General features: G+C 38.6%; 1 protein-coding gene across 3 annotated transcripts in view; it reads left to right on the forward strand.

The window, feature by feature from the left end:
* The window catches only part of LOC100241130 (DNA-directed RNA polymerase I subunit 2), a 45,112-nt gene that overhangs the window by 22,811 nt on the left and 3,175 nt on the right, over positions 1–19,126 (forward strand). For all 3 annotated transcript variants that reach the window (XM_010660781.3, XM_010660782.3, XM_010660780.3), the window contains exons 16-26: positions 7,097–7,224; positions 7,301–7,380; positions 10,504–10,745; positions 10,826–10,990; positions 11,129–11,293; positions 11,411–11,485; positions 14,767–14,870; positions 14,951–15,026; positions 17,045–17,173; positions 17,272–17,412; positions 18,484–18,696. In XM_010660781.3, coding sequence (XP_010659083.1) covers positions 7,097–7,224; positions 7,301–7,380; positions 10,504–10,745; positions 10,826–10,990; positions 11,129–11,293; positions 11,411–11,485; positions 14,767–14,870; positions 14,951–15,026; positions 17,045–17,173; positions 17,272–17,412; positions 18,484–18,696 — 1,518 coding nt within the window. The remainder of the gene's footprint in view (positions 1–7,096; positions 7,225–7,300; positions 7,381–10,503; positions 10,746–10,825; positions 10,991–11,128; positions 11,294–11,410; positions 11,486–14,766; positions 14,871–14,950; positions 15,027–17,044; positions 17,174–17,271; positions 17,413–18,483; positions 18,697–19,126) is intronic.

Consider the following 19,126-nt stretch of genomic DNA (forward strand, 5'->3'; position numbering starts at 1 on the left):
GTTATCATCGTGGAAAGCAAGAGAGGGGTCTCGTCATGGGTCCGTATGGGGCCGACGAGTGTAGGGTTTTTTCTGGAGGGTCTGAACCAATGCATCAAGGATGGGAAAGAAGGAAAATGGGAAAGGGGGGATGGAAGGAAAAGGGGAGATGGAAGGAAAAGGGGAGAAGTTACTTCCTGGTGCAAGACGCCAACAGTGCGGGATGCTTTCTCCGGTTAAGGGTTGTCGACCTGGAGAAGAAGAGATACAACATATGCATTCTGAAAGGTAGAGGGGAAAGGGGGGGATGGATCTCTATGGCAGAGATGTTACGAAAGCTGGGTGTAAATTTCGGCAAAAAAGAGAAAAAACAGGAAGAAAGGGTCACGGGAAGGTCATATGCAGAAATGGCGAAAAGGCCGAGGAGCAGGAACAGTAAAACAGTCAGAATTTGAGCAGATTGGAACATTGTCTGATCGGAAGCTGAAACCCTAGTTCAGCAAGAGGAGAGGACTTGGAGAGGTTGGGGTGCTTAATGGCAAGTTCTTGGGGGTTAAAAGGAAAGCTAGGGTTGGCAAGGTTGGAAAAGGGAAGGGTTCTTTTGGAGTTTGAATTTGTGGAAGAAGCCATACGTGTCTTAACCTCTGGGAAAAGATCGGTGGGAGGGCTTCACGCTTGGAGCACTGGAGTCCAAGGACTAGGTGTTTGGAAGAAAGTGAAACAAGAAACAAAGCCTGGGTAAAGATTCTAGGACTCTCAATTTCATTGTGGGTCCCGTCCATTTTGAGAAGAGTGGGGGAAGTGCGTGGGGGTTTCATTGCCATTGACCCACATACGGAGAGAATGGAGGAACTTCAGTGGGCTCGGATATTAGTTAAATCGAACGGCGAAGACTTGCCGAGCACGTTGAAGATCAGGGTTGGGGAGGCGATTTATTCCCTCTCCCTTTGGTGGGAGATCAGGCCGTCGCCGAGGAAGGCCTCGGTGGACAATTGAGCCTTGAATGGTCGAACGAGTGGAGAGGTTAGGGGTGACGATGCTGCACGCGCTGGCCCGCGAGTGGAAGAGCTGGAAAACGCGAGGCTCAAGGCGCCGCTCCGGTCAACAGATGGGACCAATGGGCAGGTGAGCGGGGCGGGTTGTGAAGTGATTGAAAATCGGGCTCAAGTTGGGTTGGTGACCTGGCTTTTTATTGACCCATCGGAGGTTGGGCCTTCCTCGTCAGCCCTTGCCGTGGGTATTTTGGGTTCGAAGAGGCTGGTGGGTCTTCTTCGCAAGGCCCATCAATGAGAGAAAAGTTAAAGGGGGCTGCGGCTGTTGGCGTTGGGCCAACGATTGGGCCGTCGCTTTCTAAGGATAAGGGGTGGGCTGCCGTTGAGGGGTTTTCTTCACCTATTGGGCCATCTGTCTTGATAGGGGACAGTTCTGGCCCGTCCCAGACCCTGCTTCTTGACAGTGGGCTCTCGGGGAAGGTTTGTTTCTCAGTTTGCCTTGGTACCTGCAGCGGGTGCAACTTGGAGATTGAGTTTCTTAAGCCCCGGTAGAAGGAAACCTGGAGGAAGCAGTAATTGCAAACCCAACATTCAACGATAGACCATGCACTAGTGGAAGAAGCTTCGAGGTATGGGACTGTTTTAAATTCGTGGGGCTTAAGGGTCTCGGAATCTTCTCCTTCTAATTCTTTTTCTCTTGGTTGGACTCCAAAGGGGGAGTATTACGACCAGTCTGGGGTGCTAAGGGAGGATATCCATGAGGGAAGTACGTTGAGAATGTTAGATGCAGATGGGTCTGCCAAGAATGGCAATGGATGTTGGGACTTGGTTGAGGTTAATTGTGTCGATAACAAGGCAAGGAATACGGAGTGGGGTTCAGCTCAGTCTGTGCCCCAAGAAGTCAGGGGCGAGAAGGAGATTAGATGGGAGGAAAGTAGTCTGGCCAAATTCAATCATTTTTTGGGATTCTCGATAGAAGGCCTGGAAAAGGAAATCTTGAGTTTCTTAGTCAAAATCAGAAAAAGGCGGGAGAGGATACATAGCAAAGGTCTATTGGAGAAATCAAAATTCGAGAGGGAGCTAAAGAGGCTTGAGTGTTCAATTGACTATGAGGGGGAAAAAAAAAAAGAAATGTTCTCTTCAGGGCAGAGGGTGCCAGCTAGCGGAAGTCCAATGAATCTCAAATTATTGAGTTGGAATGTGAGGGGAGCGAATGACAACTCTAAAAGGAAAATAATCAAGTCTTTCGTAACAAGTCAAAAGGTGGATTTGCTGTGTATCCAGGAGACAAAAATCTAATCAATGTCTAAAGGGGTGGTCAGAAGTTTAGGTTCGGGGAGATTCTTAGACTGGAGGGCTTTGGATGTTATTGGATCGGCAGGAGGTATTTTGATTTGCTGGGACTAAAGGTCCCTAGAAATTTTGGATTGGGAGGAGGGCCAGTTCTCAATTTCCTGTAGGTTCAGGAATGTGGAAAATGGTGTTGTCTGGGTGTTTACGGGAGTGTTCGTGGGAAGAGATTGGGGCGATTAGAGGAATTTGGGAAGAGCCCTGGTGTTTAGGGGGTGGCTTTAATATTATTCTCTCCCAAACGGAAAGGAGTAGACAAGGGAGAATAACCTCAACAATGAGAAGATTTGCTCAGATAATTGATGACTTAGGGCTTGTTGATCTTCCGTTGCAAGGGGGATTATTTACCTTGAGTGGGGGTCTGAATAATCAGTCCTGGGCTAGACTGGACAGATTTCTTGCGGCTCTTAGTTGGCTTGATCAGTTCAGTAGTGTTCTCTAGAGGAGGTTGCCTCGGCCTACCTTGGATCATTTCCTCATTTTACTAGAGGGTGGTGGCCTAAGAAGAGGACCCTTTCCTTTTAGGTTCGAAAATATGTGACTTAAAGTTGAGGGGTTTAAAGATCTTATTCGTAGTTGGTGGCAGGGGATAGAGGTCATAGGCAGTGCTAGCTATAGATTGGCTGTAAAGATGAAGGAGCTTAAACAAAATTTAAAAGTTTGGAATAGGGATGTGTTCGGGGGACTGGAGTGCAATAAAGCTTCAGCTCTCCAACAAGTGGAATACTGGGATCTGGTGGAAAGTGAGAGAAGTTTGACAGAGGAGGAAACAATTTCTAAAAAGGAAGCCAAGGAGTGGTAAGCTAAGTGGGTGTTCTTGGAAGAAATCCATTGGAGATAGTTATCAAGGGAGTTATGGTTAAGGGAAGGGGATAGAAATACGGGCTACTTCCATCGTATGGCAACTGTCCATCGAAGAAGTAATTCCTTGGATAGAATAAAGATAAATGGGACGTGGTTGTCAGAGGAGCAAGAAGTAAGGGAGGGGGTAGTGAATGCCTTTCAACAGTTGCTCTCAGAAAATTCAGAGTGGAAGGCGGATATAGGGAGATTGCAGTTAAAGTAGATCAGTCAGCAAGAAGCGGAGTGTCTGGAGCTCCCTTTTTCTGAGGGTGAGATCCATTCTGCTTTGATGGATATGAATGGAGACAAAGCCCTAGGATCGGATGGTTTCACTGTGGCTTTTTGGCAAAGCTGCTGAGATTTTGTAAAAGATGAGATATTGGAAATGTTTAAGGAGTTCCATGAGCAAAATTCTTTCCTCAAGAGCCTTAACAACACATTTCTGGTCTTGTTACCTAAGAGAGGGGGGGCTGAGGACCTTGGGGATTTTAGACCTATTAGTCTCTTGGGGGGGCTGTATAAATTGTTGGCTAAAGTGCTGGCTAATAGACTCAAGAAAGTGATAGAAAAAGCGGTCTCCCCTGATCAGAATGCTTTTGTCATGGGTAGGCAGATTCTAGATGCCTCTTTAATTGCAAATGAGGTGATTGACTGATGGCAAAAAAGGGGAGAGAAAGGCCTAATATGCAAGTTGGATATCAAGAAGGCGTATGACAACATTAACTAGCAGTTTTTGCTGAAGGTTTTGCAAAAAATGGGGTTTGGGCCAAAGTGGTTGGGTTGGATGTGGAGTTGTATTTCTATAGCCAAGTTTTCAGTTTTGGTGAATGGAGTGTCAACCGGTTTTTCCCAAGTTCTAAGGGGCTGCGCTAAGGAGACCCTCTTTCCCCCTACCTCTTTGTCATGGGAATGGAAGTGCCGAGTGTTCTAATTAGGAGGGCTGTTGAAGGGGGTTTTCTTTCTGGGTGTAGCATCCGAGGGGGTAGAAGACCGGCTGTCAACATCTCACACTTACTCTTTGCAGATGATACAGTCGTTTTTTGTGAGGCAAAGAAGGAGCACTTAAGGCATTTGAGCTGGATTCTTTTTTGGTTTGAAGCTGCTTCAGGGTTAAGGATTAATTTGGCCAAAAGTGAAATTATCCCAGTTGGTGAGGTGGAAGAGGTTGACGAGATGGCAGTGGAGCTAGGATGCAGGGTGGGGCTTTTGCCTTCAGTCTATTTGGGGCTGCCCTTAGGGGCGCCTGATAAGGCTTCTTCCGTGTGGGCTGGGTGGAAGAGAGAGTGAGGAGGAGACTTGCGCTTTGGAAACGTTAATATATTTCCAAAGGAGGGAGAATCACTTCTTATAAAGAGCATGATGGCTAGTATGCCATTGTATCAAATGTCCCTTTTCCGTATGCCCAAGACGTGGCAAGGAGGTTAGAAAAGTTGCAAAGAGATTTTCTGTAGGGAGGGGGAAATCTGGAAAGGAAAGCCCATTTTGTTAATTGGGAGGTGGTTGGTGCGGATAAGGAAAATGGGGGGCTTGGCTTAAGGAAGCTAGCCCTTTTGAACAAAGCCTTGCTTGGCAAATGGATATGGAGATTTGCTTGTGTGAAGGATGATCTTTGGAAGCAGGTGCTTGGGGCGAAGTATGGGCAAGAGGATTTTGATTGGAGGACAAATAAGGCAAATGAGGCGTTTGGAGTAGGGCTTTGGAAGGAGATCTTGAAGGAATCAGATTGGTGTTGGGAAAATATGGCGTTTAATGTGGGAAAAGGCACCAAAATCAGATTTTGGACTGATCTTTGGTGCAGGTGTACAATGTTGTCCCAAATATTCCCTCACCTTTATGCCATGGTTGTTCATAGGAATGTCACAGTGGAAGAGATGTGGGACCAGAATTTTGGCCATGGAGGCTGGAATTTAAAGTTTCTTAGGGACTTTAATGATTGGGAATTGGATATGGTAGGTAATTTGCTTCATGTTTTGAGGGGTCATAGGATTAGTTTGGAGGAAGACTCGGTCTGTTGGAAGGGAGGAAGAAACGGGCAGTTCAAAGTCAAGAAAGCGTACAGCTTGTTGGTCAGCCCCATTGTCTCCATTTTTCCGAAAAGTTGCATTTGGGTGGATAGAGTTCCAACCAAAATTGTGTTCTTTGCGTGGGAGGCCACTTGGGGGAAGGTGCTTACCCTAGATAGGCTCCAGAAAAGAGGGTGACAGCTCCCTAATTGTTGTTTTTTGTGTGGTTGTGAAGAGGAAACTGTAAATCATATTCTCATACACTATACAGTGGCCAGAATGCTGTGGGATATTGTTCTTGGTTTGTTTGGTGTTCAGTGGGTCTTTCCAGAAACTGTAAAGGAGGTTTTATTTAGCTGGAGGGGCCCTTTTATGGGAAAAAAAGTAAAAAGATTTGGAAATCCATTCCGCTGTACATTTTTTGGACGGTTTGGAAAGGAGAGGAATAGACTAGCCTTTAGGGAGAGGGAGGGTGTTAGCAATTCAGAACTTCAAAAATTAATTTGTTTGTAATTTATGGGGTTGGGCTAAATTGTATATTGGAGAGAAGTTGCTCTCCCTTATAGGCTTCTTGGAGTGGTTAGCCATCCAGTTAAGGGTTGGTGAGTTTTTTTTGTTTTTCTTTTTTGGTTGTGAGGCCTTAGCTGCCTAGTATACCCCCTGTATGCTTTGTGGCTTTTTTGCCTTTTGTTATACAATCCGTGCTTATTTATCAAAATTTTTTTTATATATTATTAAAATTAAAAATAATTATAAGAAGTTAAAATTGTATAGTAAATAGTTTAAAACCTTAAACTATTTCAACCTTTTATATTTAATATTAACATAGTAAATTATGATAAGAATAAAATGTGAATGCATTCCTATAAAAAAAAATATATAAAAAAATGTGAATGCATTAATATTTTTATTATACATTTTATCAAATTGAAAAGTTATGATATTTAATTGTTAAGAAGATATATCATATATCAAAGAGTAAAATAAAATTTTATTATTTATTTTATTCATATTTTATGAATTTTATATATTGTCATCCTTTAGTCATATTTTATTAGTTTTATATTTTATAACTTTTATATCTTAATACTTACAAATGCAGGTGGAAGTTAATTCTAAATATTCAATATATTTATTACAAGCACTAATATAACAAAAGTGGCCTTTGGCCTGGTGGTAACATCCACACTTTTTCAAAGAAAGCTTAGGTTTGAGGCACCACACCCCCACCCCACATCTCCGTTTAGAGATTAAAAAAATAAAAATAAAAATGTTAAGCTAATGGTCCAACCAACAGGTTCTCTGGTCCAATTGGCTGGTCCATCAGTTTAGTGCCAGTTCAATGTGAAAAACAGCTCAAGAACTGAACTGATCTGGAGACATGGTCTTTGGCAGTTCAACCGGTCTGGCTCAGTTTCATAAACATTGAGTATGGTTGTCCTAACTGACAGATGTAAAAATCCAGTTTTCTTTTCCCATTCTTTAATTTATCTGTCCACTCAGTACAACCTGCCAGCTGATTTCTGCATTCTGTTCTTAACCTCCAATAAAGGAGTTGAAGGTTGAGCATGCATCACATCTACTCAAAATATTTTAGTAGAAGGAATTGAGTGGTTTTGAATTTTCGAATCAAATGGAACACTCATGCAATCTTGATTGCCCCATTTTTATTCACGTCTACCGTTTTTATTAGAACTGGTGTAGAAATTTCATATTCTCTGAAAGTTCAACCTTTTACCCTTCTAGATATTAGTGCCATGTATGTCAACTGATTTATGTGAAGTTAAAGATTTTTTCTTCTTCTAGATAGCAGGAATGCTTGAAATACTAGAAAATATCTAATAAAGTTGTAGATTCAATTTTCTTCTTGTAGGAAAGTTCATTGGTTCTTGGAATTTCTCATTAATGTTTTACATTTGGCTTTGGTAGCGTGCAGGCATGACTGTTCAGGCAGAAAGGCTTAATTTTCTTCGTTTTCTTTCTCATTTTCGAGCTGTTCATCGTGGGGCTTCATTTGCTGGACTTCGCACCACGAGTGTGCGAAAATTGCTACCTGAGTATGTATTTGTTTGGAAAGTTTTTAATGTACTTAGCTTGAGTATTATGATCTTGATTTATTTCTCTTACTTCCAGAGCTTGGGGTTTTCTTTGCCCTGTTCACACACCTGATGGGGAGCCTTGTGGATTGCTGAACCATATGGCTTCTACTTGTCGTAAGTGTACATCTTTCTGGTTATCTTATCTGTATAGTGTGGATTTTTTGTCAGGAAAGGCTGAGAGATGATGAAATGTAGACAAACCTTTTAAAATGTCAGTGATTATCTGCTGGGAGTGCTTTATATGCAAGCCTCAAACCTGAAAAATAGATTCTCTAGCACCTCAATAAGGCGGTTTGGGGTGGTGTTTTTATCATCTGAAGAGAAGAGGTTGGTCCTTGGGTGCTCCTTACAAGTCCAGTAGGGTTTGGGAAGGGGTGGAGGACGGTTCCTTAAAAGGCTTACTTTGTGGAAGAAACAGTATCTCTCGAAAGGTGGAAGGCAAACACTGATTATGAGTACTTTATCTAGCTCGCTTATTTATTGTATGTCCCTCTTTGTTATCCCTAATAGAGTGGCAGCCAGATTGGAAAAGATCCAAAGAGACTTCCTTTGGGTGGAGGGGGTTTGGTAAATAAGCTCCACTTGGTGAAGTGGTCGATTGTTTGTATGGAGAAACAAAAAGGGGGTTTGGATTTTAGAAGTCTTTCTCTTTTTAATAAGGCCTTGTTGGGGAAATGGTCTTGGAGATTTGTGGAGGAAAGGGATCCTCTTTGGAAACAGGTTATTATTGGTAAGTATGGGTTGCAGGAGGGGGCGTGGTGCACAAAGGAGGTGAGAGAGAGGTTTGGTGTAGGGGTTTGGAAGGCAATTAGAAATGCTTGAGAGGTTTTCAAAGCTAAAACAAGGCTTCAGGTCGGTTCGGGGACCTAGGTTAAGTTCTGGGGTGATAGGTGGTGTGGGGAAACGCCTTTGAGGGATGCGTTATCGGGCCTTTATTCTATCATTGCCTCGAAGGATTGGTAGATGTTTGGGATGGGGGTAGTTGGGGTCCAAGGTTTATTAGACAATTCAATGATTTGGAGTTGGAGGATGTTGATACTTTTTTTGGAAGGTTGCATAACTGCTTCAGTGCTTTGGGTACCATTGATGACATGGCATGGATGGGGACTAAGAATGAATTTTTTTCAGTTAAGATCTTTTACTTCTCTTTGGCAAGTAGGAGTTTGGAGTCTTTCCCGCACAGTACAGTGTGGAACTCTTGGGCCCCTGCAAGAGCTAGTTTTTTTGTTTGGGAGGCAGATTGAGCTAGAATATTGACACAAGACCAGCTTAGAAGGAGGGGATGGAGGTTGCCAAACAGATGCTACATGTGTAAGGTTGCTGAGGAAACGGGATATCATATTTTGTTGCATTGTCCGAAAGCAAGCTTACTGTGGCAACTGGTCTTTGCTCTATTTCAAGTACAGTGGGTGATGCATTCGTCTGTGAGAGGGGTGCTCTTAAGTTGGAATAGTCGCTCGGTTGACAAAAAGAGGAAAAAGGCTTGGAAAGTTGCCCCACTTTGCATTTTTTGGTCTATTTGGAAAGAAAGAAATGGGAGAGCTTTTGAGGATAGGGAAAGTTCAGATCAAACAATCAAAAGTTCTTTTTTGTATATTTTTTGGGATTGGGTTAGAGTGTATATGGGGGATAGTGTTACTTCTTTGATAGATTTTGTGGATTGGTTAGACTCCACGTAGGGTGCGGTTGTTTTTTTGTGCGTTCTCGGACCTTTTGGTTTTTTGTATATGTATACATCGTGTATACTTTTATAATATAATACTTTTTTACTTATCAAAAAAAGAAAAAAAAGAAAAAAGAAGAGGTTGGTCCAAGATAAATAGATGTTGTTTTTGCAAGCTGTAGGAGTTGATCAACACTATTCTTACATTGCAGATGGGCTTCATATTTATGGTCTTTGGTGTCTTCTTTGTTTGGAGTGACTTGAGTTATCTGGAAAAAGGCAAGAGATGTTTTGAATTCTTAAAGTCTTCGCTTTCATGGTTGAGGTGCTACTAGAGAGGAGGTGGAATGGGGTTGGGGGTTTTGGAGGAGAGATTTTAACTGTTCCTTGCTACATTTTATTGATAGTTGCACCTTTTATATTGGCCTTGGTGCACCTTTTATGCTTAGCATATAGGGTTGCGTCCCCTTCTTGCTAACCACTTTATTTATTTAATCTCATCATTATTAGTCTATGAAAAGAGAGATTGTGGGCATGTTTGTTAACTGTTCTAAAAATGGTCTTTTGTTTTTAAAAACTAAAAACATGGTGTTTTCTAAGGATATATTTTAATTGTTTTCTCTTGTTTTTTGAGGGCTATTTTAAAAAAATAATGGGATAAATACAAAGAATAATTGAAAAGAAAACACTACATATAAATATTTTTAAAAAATATTTGGAAACATAGAAAACAAGTTAAAAACATTCCAAGTTCCTAAGCAGAAGTTTGTTCTAAAAAACATTAGAGAATTGTTTTTGAAAACTGTTCTAAAAAGCTGTTTGTTGAGAATAGTTTTCGAAAACTCTCTCAAATGGATCCTGTATTTATGTCTGTTCTTTCATGTTCTCCTCACTTGGAACCTCTCTCCTCTCCTCTCCCACAAAAAGAATGTGCCTTTTTTTTTTTGCAATTGTATTTTATAGTATATCATCCATTAGTTTATTTTCTGTGGTTTTGTAAAGTTCATTTTTTGTCTTAGAATCAAGACAATTTATTGTAGTGGTAAGTAAAATGAACGATGAGAATCCTTCCAAGATTTACAAGAAACTGATCGAAGAATGAGAAGTTCTTTTTCCCCAGTGGAGGTTGGAGGGCCAAATAATACATTATAAAGGGAAAACTTTCAAATGGGTGCTTTATTTGTATGGTATCCTAAGACAGTAATAGTAATTTTCTTTCATCATCTTTTTCTCTTTTAAATTTTGTCAAAAATCATTTTCCTATAGATTAATGTTTGTAACTAGTTCATGTTATTTAACTGCTAGAACAAGCATCATATGTATTGCTCCATGTATGTACAATATTGACAAAATGTAGAACAAGTGGGAGACTGTATATCATTTGAGATGCATGCATGTGTCATATTTTTTATTTTATGAAACTTTAATATTCATCCCTGATGATCTTTTTCTTGGGCCACTTGTACTGAATTGTCTTGTTTTTAGCTGCCCATATTCCAGATCTTTTTCCTGTTTATTAGCATGCTTATGAAGGATGTTCATCTAATATTTGTTTGTTAATTTTTGTATATCAGGAATCACATCATATTTTGATTCCCGGGGAAACACTAGAGATTTTTTCAAAATAAGGATGTCTATTCTCAGTGTTCTGATTGGAATTGGAATGACACCTGCACTACCAAAGCTTGTTCAAGCTGGTCCTCCTGAAGTTCTTTCTGTTATTTTAGATGGTCGTGTTGTAGGCTCCATACCTTCTAGTGAAGTTGAAACAGCTGTCAATCATCTAAGGAGATTAAAAGTGTCCGCGATTTCAGTGGTCTGTTTTCATAATTTTGTTTTTGGTTTTTTTTCATTTTTTTCTGCCATTATGTTTCTTGCTGAAATAGTTTATTACAGATTCCTGATGATCTGGAGGTGGGATACATTCCTTTGAGCATGGGTGGTGCTTATCCTGGTTTGTACCTGTTCACATCTCCTTCTAGATTTGTTCGACCAGTTAGAAATATTTCTATTCCTTCTGAGGAAGGTCATGATATTGAACTCATTGGGCCTTTTGAACAGGTGAGTCCAGGTTTTCCACACATTTCTTTTGTTTTTACAATCATATTTTGACCTTTGCTGTTTTAGCAAATCTGTTATTAGATGTAGTTGCTGGATGCCAAATACGAGCTGCTGATTGATTTATATTTGTCATCCTAGGTTTATATGGAAATAAGATGTCCTGATGGTAGCGATGGAGGAAGGAGGAATATTTTTCCTGCAACTCATGAAGAGATCCATCCCACTGGAATGCTCAGTGTTGTTGCTAGTCTTACACCTTGGTCGGATCACAACCAGAGCCCGCGTAATATGTACCAGTGTCAGGTTTTTTCTTGCATGTTGACTGAAAAAGGTCCTATAATGTATTATGCTCCTGTTATCTTCAAATTTAACTAACTGTTGTGTTTTGTTTTCTTCTTTTTCTCTTAAAATGATTGGTAGATGGGAAAACAAACAATGGCTTTCTCTTCACAAGCAATTAACTGTCGGGCAGATCAAAAGCTATACCATCTTCAGGTCTGATTCTTGTTTTCTTGTTCTTGTTTGGGAATAACTGTTGTCACTTGAAACTTGTTATAGGGTAAATTTCTTTGTTTATGAATCATTTTCTTGTTTGTCTGTGTGCTTGCATACTTCGTGCTGAGAATGATCTGTTCATCAAATTTTTCTGATGCCTTCAGTTTCTTATGCATTATTAAACCACATATTTTCCTAGTACTCTGCTCCCAGTTTCCCATTGTAATTCCTTTCCCTAAAGGGGTATTAATTTTTAGGCTTTCCTTCCAGATTTCACATCCATAAGGATGAACTGTTGGTAAGGGTCCCTACTGCTGCCTTGTCTTGCTTTCTTTCCCCCCTTCGGATGTTGCTAAGTTGGACAACACTCTTTTCCTTCACCTCTATAGTCTTACACCTTAATATTCTCTCCATATCTCACTAGTTTGTAGACCCTCTTCATGCAAAATCCTGTCTCACTCCAATTGTTGACCCAATAGCATTTCCTATGCTCACAATGGAAGATATCACACCATTTTTTTTTTTCCAATTCATCATGTTGAAAATTCAACCAAACAGCATCCAGATGGAGACAGCCATAGTTTTTAGAGGTTTTTTATTATTATTTTTTTTTTCTCATTGCTTCCTGTTGCTATACTGTAATAGTTTTCGGCAGACAGGGCTTATACCACTTGATAGTCTGAGATGATCAATTTTTTTAATATCAATGTAGAGAACTCTAAAAGAAAGCTTGTAATTCTAAGAACCAGCAAGAAATGAAACACTAAATGCCAATCATTGTGTACCGTGCAGCATTTCGTCTCCAAAATCTCTTTTATGGTAGAGTTCATGGAATTTAGGGTGCATTTGTTTGCATTCTCATCTTCCAATTTTTGTTTCTAAAACTAAAAACTTGAAAAATTCTAAAATTCATGTCAAATAACTGTTTTTATTTTTTGTTTCTAGAATTTGATAGCAAAAATTAAAAGAACAATGGTCATAAAAATAGATGTGCATCCAAAGGGCACCTTAAAGAATAGCTACTTTTTCACTTCCCAAGCCATTGGAACAACTAATAATGGCTATTAAAACCCTCAACTACAAATCTTTAGGTTTCATAGTGACATGACACTTTGATTTGAATTCTTTTGGTGCATTAGTAACCTTAATTAATAAACAAACCTTACTGGACCTAAAATATTTTTTTTGATAGGTAAAAGTAATTGTATTAAAAGGAAAAGTATACACAATGTATACAAGGAAACAAAAAACAAAAAGGCGCAGACACACAAAAACAACCGCACCTTACGGAGCTTCTAACCAATCTACAAAATCAAGCATTGACAAAGAGCCCTCCCCAATATACAATCTTACCCAATCCCAAAATAGATACAAAAAATAACTTTTTAAAGAATGATATGAACATTCACAATTCTCAAAGGCTCTCCTATTTCTTTCCCTCCAAACAGACCAAAAAAGGCATAACGGAGCAACCTTCCAAGCCTTTTTCCTTTTTCTACCAACAGGAAAGCCTCCCCAACTCAAGAGTAAACCTCTCACCAAAGAGTGCATCACCCAATGAACACCAAACAAAGCAAAAATAAGCTGCCACAATATACGAGCTTTCGGGCAATGAAGAAGAATATGAACACTTGTGTCTTCTTCCTCTTTGCACATATAGCATCTATTAGGCATCTTCCACCCCCTCTTTTTGAGCTGATCTAGAGTCAAATATCTTAACCTAAGTTGCCTCCCAAGCAAAGAAGCTGACTCTAACAGGGACTCAGGAGTTCCAGACTATACTGTGAGGGAAAGGGTTGTTTTAGTTTCTCATCCTCGAAAAGAGATTGCATCGAGGGTTGTGGGAAAGACTCCTTGTGCAGAAAGGAAGCTCAAAAAGTTTTAATTCTAGATTTGAGGTTGTCTCCGGCTTCTTTTGGTGGCTCAAGGTTGAGTTGCAACGAAAATTCCTGATCTCTTTTGGTTTACTTTCTCGTGCCTAGAGGAGAGAGTGCCTTCTATTGACGCCACTCTTTTATTTGAAGTGGAAGGGTTCTCCGATAAGCTCTCATCTTTAGTTTGTCTGTTGGGGGGAAGGTCTTCTTTGATTTCATTCATGTCCAAAGATGAGGGCTTTTCTTTGGGGAGAACCAAAAGCTTGGTTCTTTGGAGGGAGCAAGACATGTGTCTTTTAGCAAAGGGCAGGGGTGATGTTTACAAGCTTCTACGTATGATTTCTGGCGAGGGCTTGGTTGTGGAATCCCTAGAGAATCAGCCTAAGGATACCAAGACGGTGAACCTAGAAGTGTGTAGTGTTGAGGGGAATTTGGGTTTTTGGGAGTCCTAGTAGGGCCTTGTCAGCAGTAGAGAGCTTCTTCGATCCTTCTTTTTAGAAATTTAATTCTTCTAGCAAGTTTGTGGGTTTGCCCATGGATGAGCATGAGAAGGAAATTGTTTCCCTGCTAAGAAAGATGGAAACTAGAAGGGATCGCAGAGTTTCTGCTGCGAAGAGGAGGACATCCTCCATGCCCTGCTTTGTTAGGGAGCGTTGAAATTTGGAATGCTCTGTCAATTACTGCAATTCAGACAAAAAAGAGAGGAGCTGGTGCAGTGGGTTGGAGATGGTTTGTAGGTGATGCTGTACGCTGTGTTTTTTGGGGTTGCTATTGGTTGGCTTAGAGGCTAGGCGATCGTCTCTTCTCAGAATTACGAGGTTTTGTAGAAGAGGAGAGGGGCTGGTGCTCTCTCTCCCAGTCTAAGGCAGGGTTTTGGGGCTGTGGGGTATTTTATATTTCTTAGGGGGCAGAAGGCGGTAGTTTCAAGAAAGACAAGGCCGAGGGGTGTGGCAGTAGTGGGGGTGATTCAGGTTGGTTTAACCCCAATGGTTTGCTAAGTCTGGGGTTTTTATGTTTTGCTAGGCTTTAGGGTGAAAACATTAGTTTCGGGTGTTGGTTTGTTGTTTCTCTTTCCTTTTGCTTGTATTCGGCTGTCACTTGTATACTCCGTGTGTACTTTGTGCACCTCTTCCAAGTGTTTTTAATACGTTTGCTTTGTTTACCTATCAAAACAACATATTTTCTCATCTCCTGTAAAAGGATAAGTGGAAAAAAATCCTGTCCCAAATCTGCTGAATTTTAGCTAAAATTTATCAAATAAGAGAATTTGTTGCCCAATATAAGTGTGATAGAAGTCACTAACTATCTTATCTGAATGAACCTTATCTACTTGACCCATTTAGTTCTTTGTTCTTTTTTATTGTGTCCTTTTCACTGCATAATGAAAATATTCTGGGGCCTTGACAGACTCCTCAAACTCCCATTGTTCGTACAAGTGCATATGTGAAGTACAGCATGGACGAATTTCCAACAGGGACAAATGCAATTGTTGCTGTTCTAGCATATTCAGGGTAAAAATTTTAGATGAATATGAAGACATATATTTCATTTTATAGCATCTGTATGATTGGTTTTTTCGTAAATTATCCAGATACGATATGGAGGATGCTATGATTTTGAATAAGTCATCTGTGGATAGAGGGTTGTGTCATGGACAAATATACCAGGTATGCTCTTGTTGTAATGTCATTTGGTGTATTACTAAGAAATTAAGTTCCCAGGAGATAAGTGCACTTGTGCCAAATTATATCTTTTCACAACTTACAGTTTCTAGTCATAAGTTGTTATCACTGATTTTGTATCTCAATAAATTGTAGTTTACATTCAGAGTTCTCTCAAGGTATATTGGGTGGTTTTCAAAATATATCCTGCATTTGTATTTTTATTCTCTTTTTACATCCTTTGCACTATTATTTCCACTTATCCTCTTACTTTTAATAAAGGACCTTATATTCTTTTTGTTCTGGTAATTTCAGTTTTAGTAGTTTTGTGTTGTTTTGGAGGACAGATATGAGAGTGTGATGCTCAGTCTAAATTTCTGTGGATGGAAAAATACTGAAAGGAGAAAATAAGGGGGTATTCGATAAAAGAGCTCATCACTGAAAATTTGAAAAATTGGTGGGTCTTCTTAAGTGTGTTTGATACCACAAATTTTATACCACTTATCACGTAGCTTATATCAAAGACCATTTAATTTATTAAATAAATGGACTTTGGCTTTTCATGATAAGTGGTTTTTAACAATTTATACTAGGGTTTTTCCTTTTCTTATAATAAAAAATAAAATTCTTGATAGATTATTAACATATTTTAAAATTTTAGTTGGATTTAGGGTTTTGTTTGCTAGGCTCTTCAATCATGTTTAAACTCATCTCAAATAAGTGATACAGAATTTGTATTTGCAAACTTATTTTCATAATAATAATGTAAGAATAATAATAACTGAAATGGAAATTATATTTGCAAACTTATTTTCATTCTAAATATTTATGACAGATTTTGACTTGTAAGGTTTATTGAAATTGAAACAATTTTTTTTTATTAATAAATGTTGTTGTAAAAGAAAAAAATTGAAATGTTATATAATATACTTTTTATAATTGGAAATATTATATTAGAATATCACAATACTCAAATTGGGTGTTTTAAGTTTTTAATATGGTATTATTCAAGTCATATTTGTAATTGTAAGGACAATTTGTAGAATAAACAGTTTCTAGACTTTAGTTTATTTTATTAAATAGTTAACTTTTAGAAAATGCTTTAGTACTTATAATTTAGCTTGTTTAATTTTTTTTCCGGACTTATTTTCAGTTCTATTAAGCACACTTAAATATCAGAATTACTTTGTCATCTTACAATCTATAATAGGAGTATGTAAAATCATTGAGTATATTCCAAATTGGGCTTGGACTTTCATAAAATTAAGTTTTTACCTGAATATTTTCCTTTCTGCATGTTGTCAATACAAATTTATGTTCCTGAACAAAAGGTAGCTCCTCTTTTTTTAAACATTCACACCAGAACCAGACTTAAGGGATATATATGGGCATATTCTATAAGTCAACCTCCAATGTAAAATCCTAAAAAGATGTGATATCTATATCTATATATCTATCTATATATGTTTATATATCAAAAGCAATATTAAATAAATGTATAGTCGTTTATCTACATCTTGCAACATTTTAACCCTGGCTAGTTCTTATTGCATTTTGTGTTTTGTAGAGAAATCTACTTCTCTGCATAATTTTAGATTTGCAAAGTTGTTTTTAGGGATTGCAGGTCAAGGAACAAAGGAAACTCAAGTTCACACTAGTTTGAATTATGGCAATGAGCTTTAAGGAATTTAAGAGTATTTTGACTTTGTACAAAAATGCAATAAGATGAGTCTGAACTAGAGATAGGGCTTCACTGGCCTTGCCTTGGGAGAGAGATTTTCTTCCCCCATACCATAAATCTAAGATTGGGTGTGGTGAGTTGAGAAAAAAAGAAGACAGGGCTGCACAAAGCACTCCGCTGAGAATGACTTAGCTTTATTGATGACTTGCACACATGCTTTCACTTTTCCCCACCTGTTTTTAATAAGAGTTCTTTGACTATAGAAAAGTCTTTGATTTATTAATGTGAATTCTGGCTTCTTGGATACATACAAGCACCCACAGTGAAACCTGTTATTGTGCAGACAGAAACTATCGACTTATCTGATGAAAACAACAAATCAGATCGTGGCCAAAGAATGTTTAGAAGAAGTAATGTTGATAAGTCAGCAAATTCCTTGATTGATTCAGATGGACTTCCATATGTTGGTCAGGTTAGCCTTTTCTTTTTTCTTCTTCTGGCTACATTTTTAATAGCTCTTTTTGTTTTTCTCTTTAATGTTATCTGACACTCTTGACTGCAATCTTTCAGATGATAAATCCAAATGAACCATATTGTAGTATCTATAATGAAGTAACAAGCTCAACAAGGGCTACCAAATTAAAGGGTTCAGAGCCTGTTATTGTTGACTATGTTGCTCTTGATGCGAAAAATAAAAAGCATCCTCAAAAGGTAATGAATGTTATTTTTTCTGGATTGTATTTGTTATATGAAATTGATGATAAAGGGATTTTTTTTTTTGGTTTTTTTCCTTTTTTTTTTTATAACAATTATCCTCGACAGAGAACACAGAGAGAGAGAGAGAGAGAGAGAGAGAGAGAGAGAAGAATATATCTAAAAGGGATCCTTCTCACTCAAAGAAGCCAAGAAAGCAGGGAGGAAAATGTAGAAATAACACCCAAGATCCCTGCACAAGTTGTTCATTAAAAGAGAAAAGAAAATAAAAAAAATAAAAAAAAAGAAGGGGAAATAAAAAGAGTGATGCTTTAGTGTTAGTCAGTCTGCACCATCAAGCCTTTATTTTATACATAAGTATATGTTAGATAGAAGAAAAGAGATGATATAACCCTTTATTTAATACTAATTAAACTCTCAATATTTTGATAAATTGATGGACGAAGAGGGGAAATACATAACTACCCTTCACTTTATACCCCAAGCTACACTAGCTAAAGATAACTAAAGCAGTCTAGGCAGACGTATAATATATGGACAATCATAAATTCTCTAGCTGACTTAGACTTATGTTGATGAAATGATCTGGCCTGACATGGACCTACTATTTGTGAAAAGCCATGATGCCCGCAACAATTGTCTGATTACCTAAGATGGGAACTATCTAGCCCAGGGACATGCAATATATACCCTGAAAGTGATCAGGGTTAATGTAAACCTAGAAAAAAATATTGAATATACCCTGGATGGTTGTGTGATGTCATCAGGCTCTACATTATACACAAGGATAACTACATTGTTGATGGCATTCTTCTGTTCCTTGAAACTAAATGGTGGACTGTCCTTTCTGTATTGCAACTAAAGATCCTTTTGGCATTTCTCTTATGCGGCTAAATTATGAACTATTGTCAATATCTGTCTCTAGATTGTTAGAATTTTCTTTACATGGAAACCATTGGAAGTTATTCCCTATGAAAATATTCAGCAGGGCACAAATTTGTATTACATGTATTTTGTTTCATATGCTTTTTACATAAACATCCCCTATATTTTCCTTACTTCGGGCAGGTGAATATTCGTTTTCGGCGTCCTAGAAATCCTATTATTGGTGATAAATTTAGTAGCAGACATGGGCAAAAAGGTGTTTGCTCGCAGTTGTGGCCAGATATTGATATGCCATTTTCAGGAGTTACTGGAATGCGCCCAGACCTTATTATTAATCCCCATGCATTTCCTTCAAGAATGACAATTGCAATGCTTTTGGAATCTGTTGCTGCTAAGGTAACGGAAACACAAAACAGCCATAATTTTGACTTTTCTGTTGTATCACCTGATATCACTTTTTGCTATTATTCTGGTGGTTTACAATCTTGATGGTTTAATCTTATTCTTCTTTATTTATTTTATTTGTTTGTTTTTCTGTCACATGGAATCTAACCTCTGCTCCCTCCACTCCCACTCAACCTGAATTACTTGTCGCTTAGAGCCAGATCTCAAAGGCTTACTAAGTGTCGTAGTTGTGATATGATTGTATCTCATGATTATGTTCTAAACTCATCATATGCTCTCAAAAAGTGATTTCTGAAAGACTAATTACTTATTTTTCTATATGATTTTATGTTTCCTGTGATTTGTAAGATGGAGTTCTTCAGGTTTCCATTTCTAGAAGATTTTTGAGATTGTTTTGCTGAACTGTAAATTTTCTAGGTAG

Source organism: Vitis vinifera, chromosome 13 (assembly GCF_030704535.1).
Source record: "Vitis vinifera cultivar Pinot Noir 40024 chromosome 13, ASM3070453v1".
Classification (NCBI taxonomy): domain Eukaryota; kingdom Viridiplantae; phylum Streptophyta; class Magnoliopsida; order Vitales; family Vitaceae; genus Vitis; species Vitis vinifera.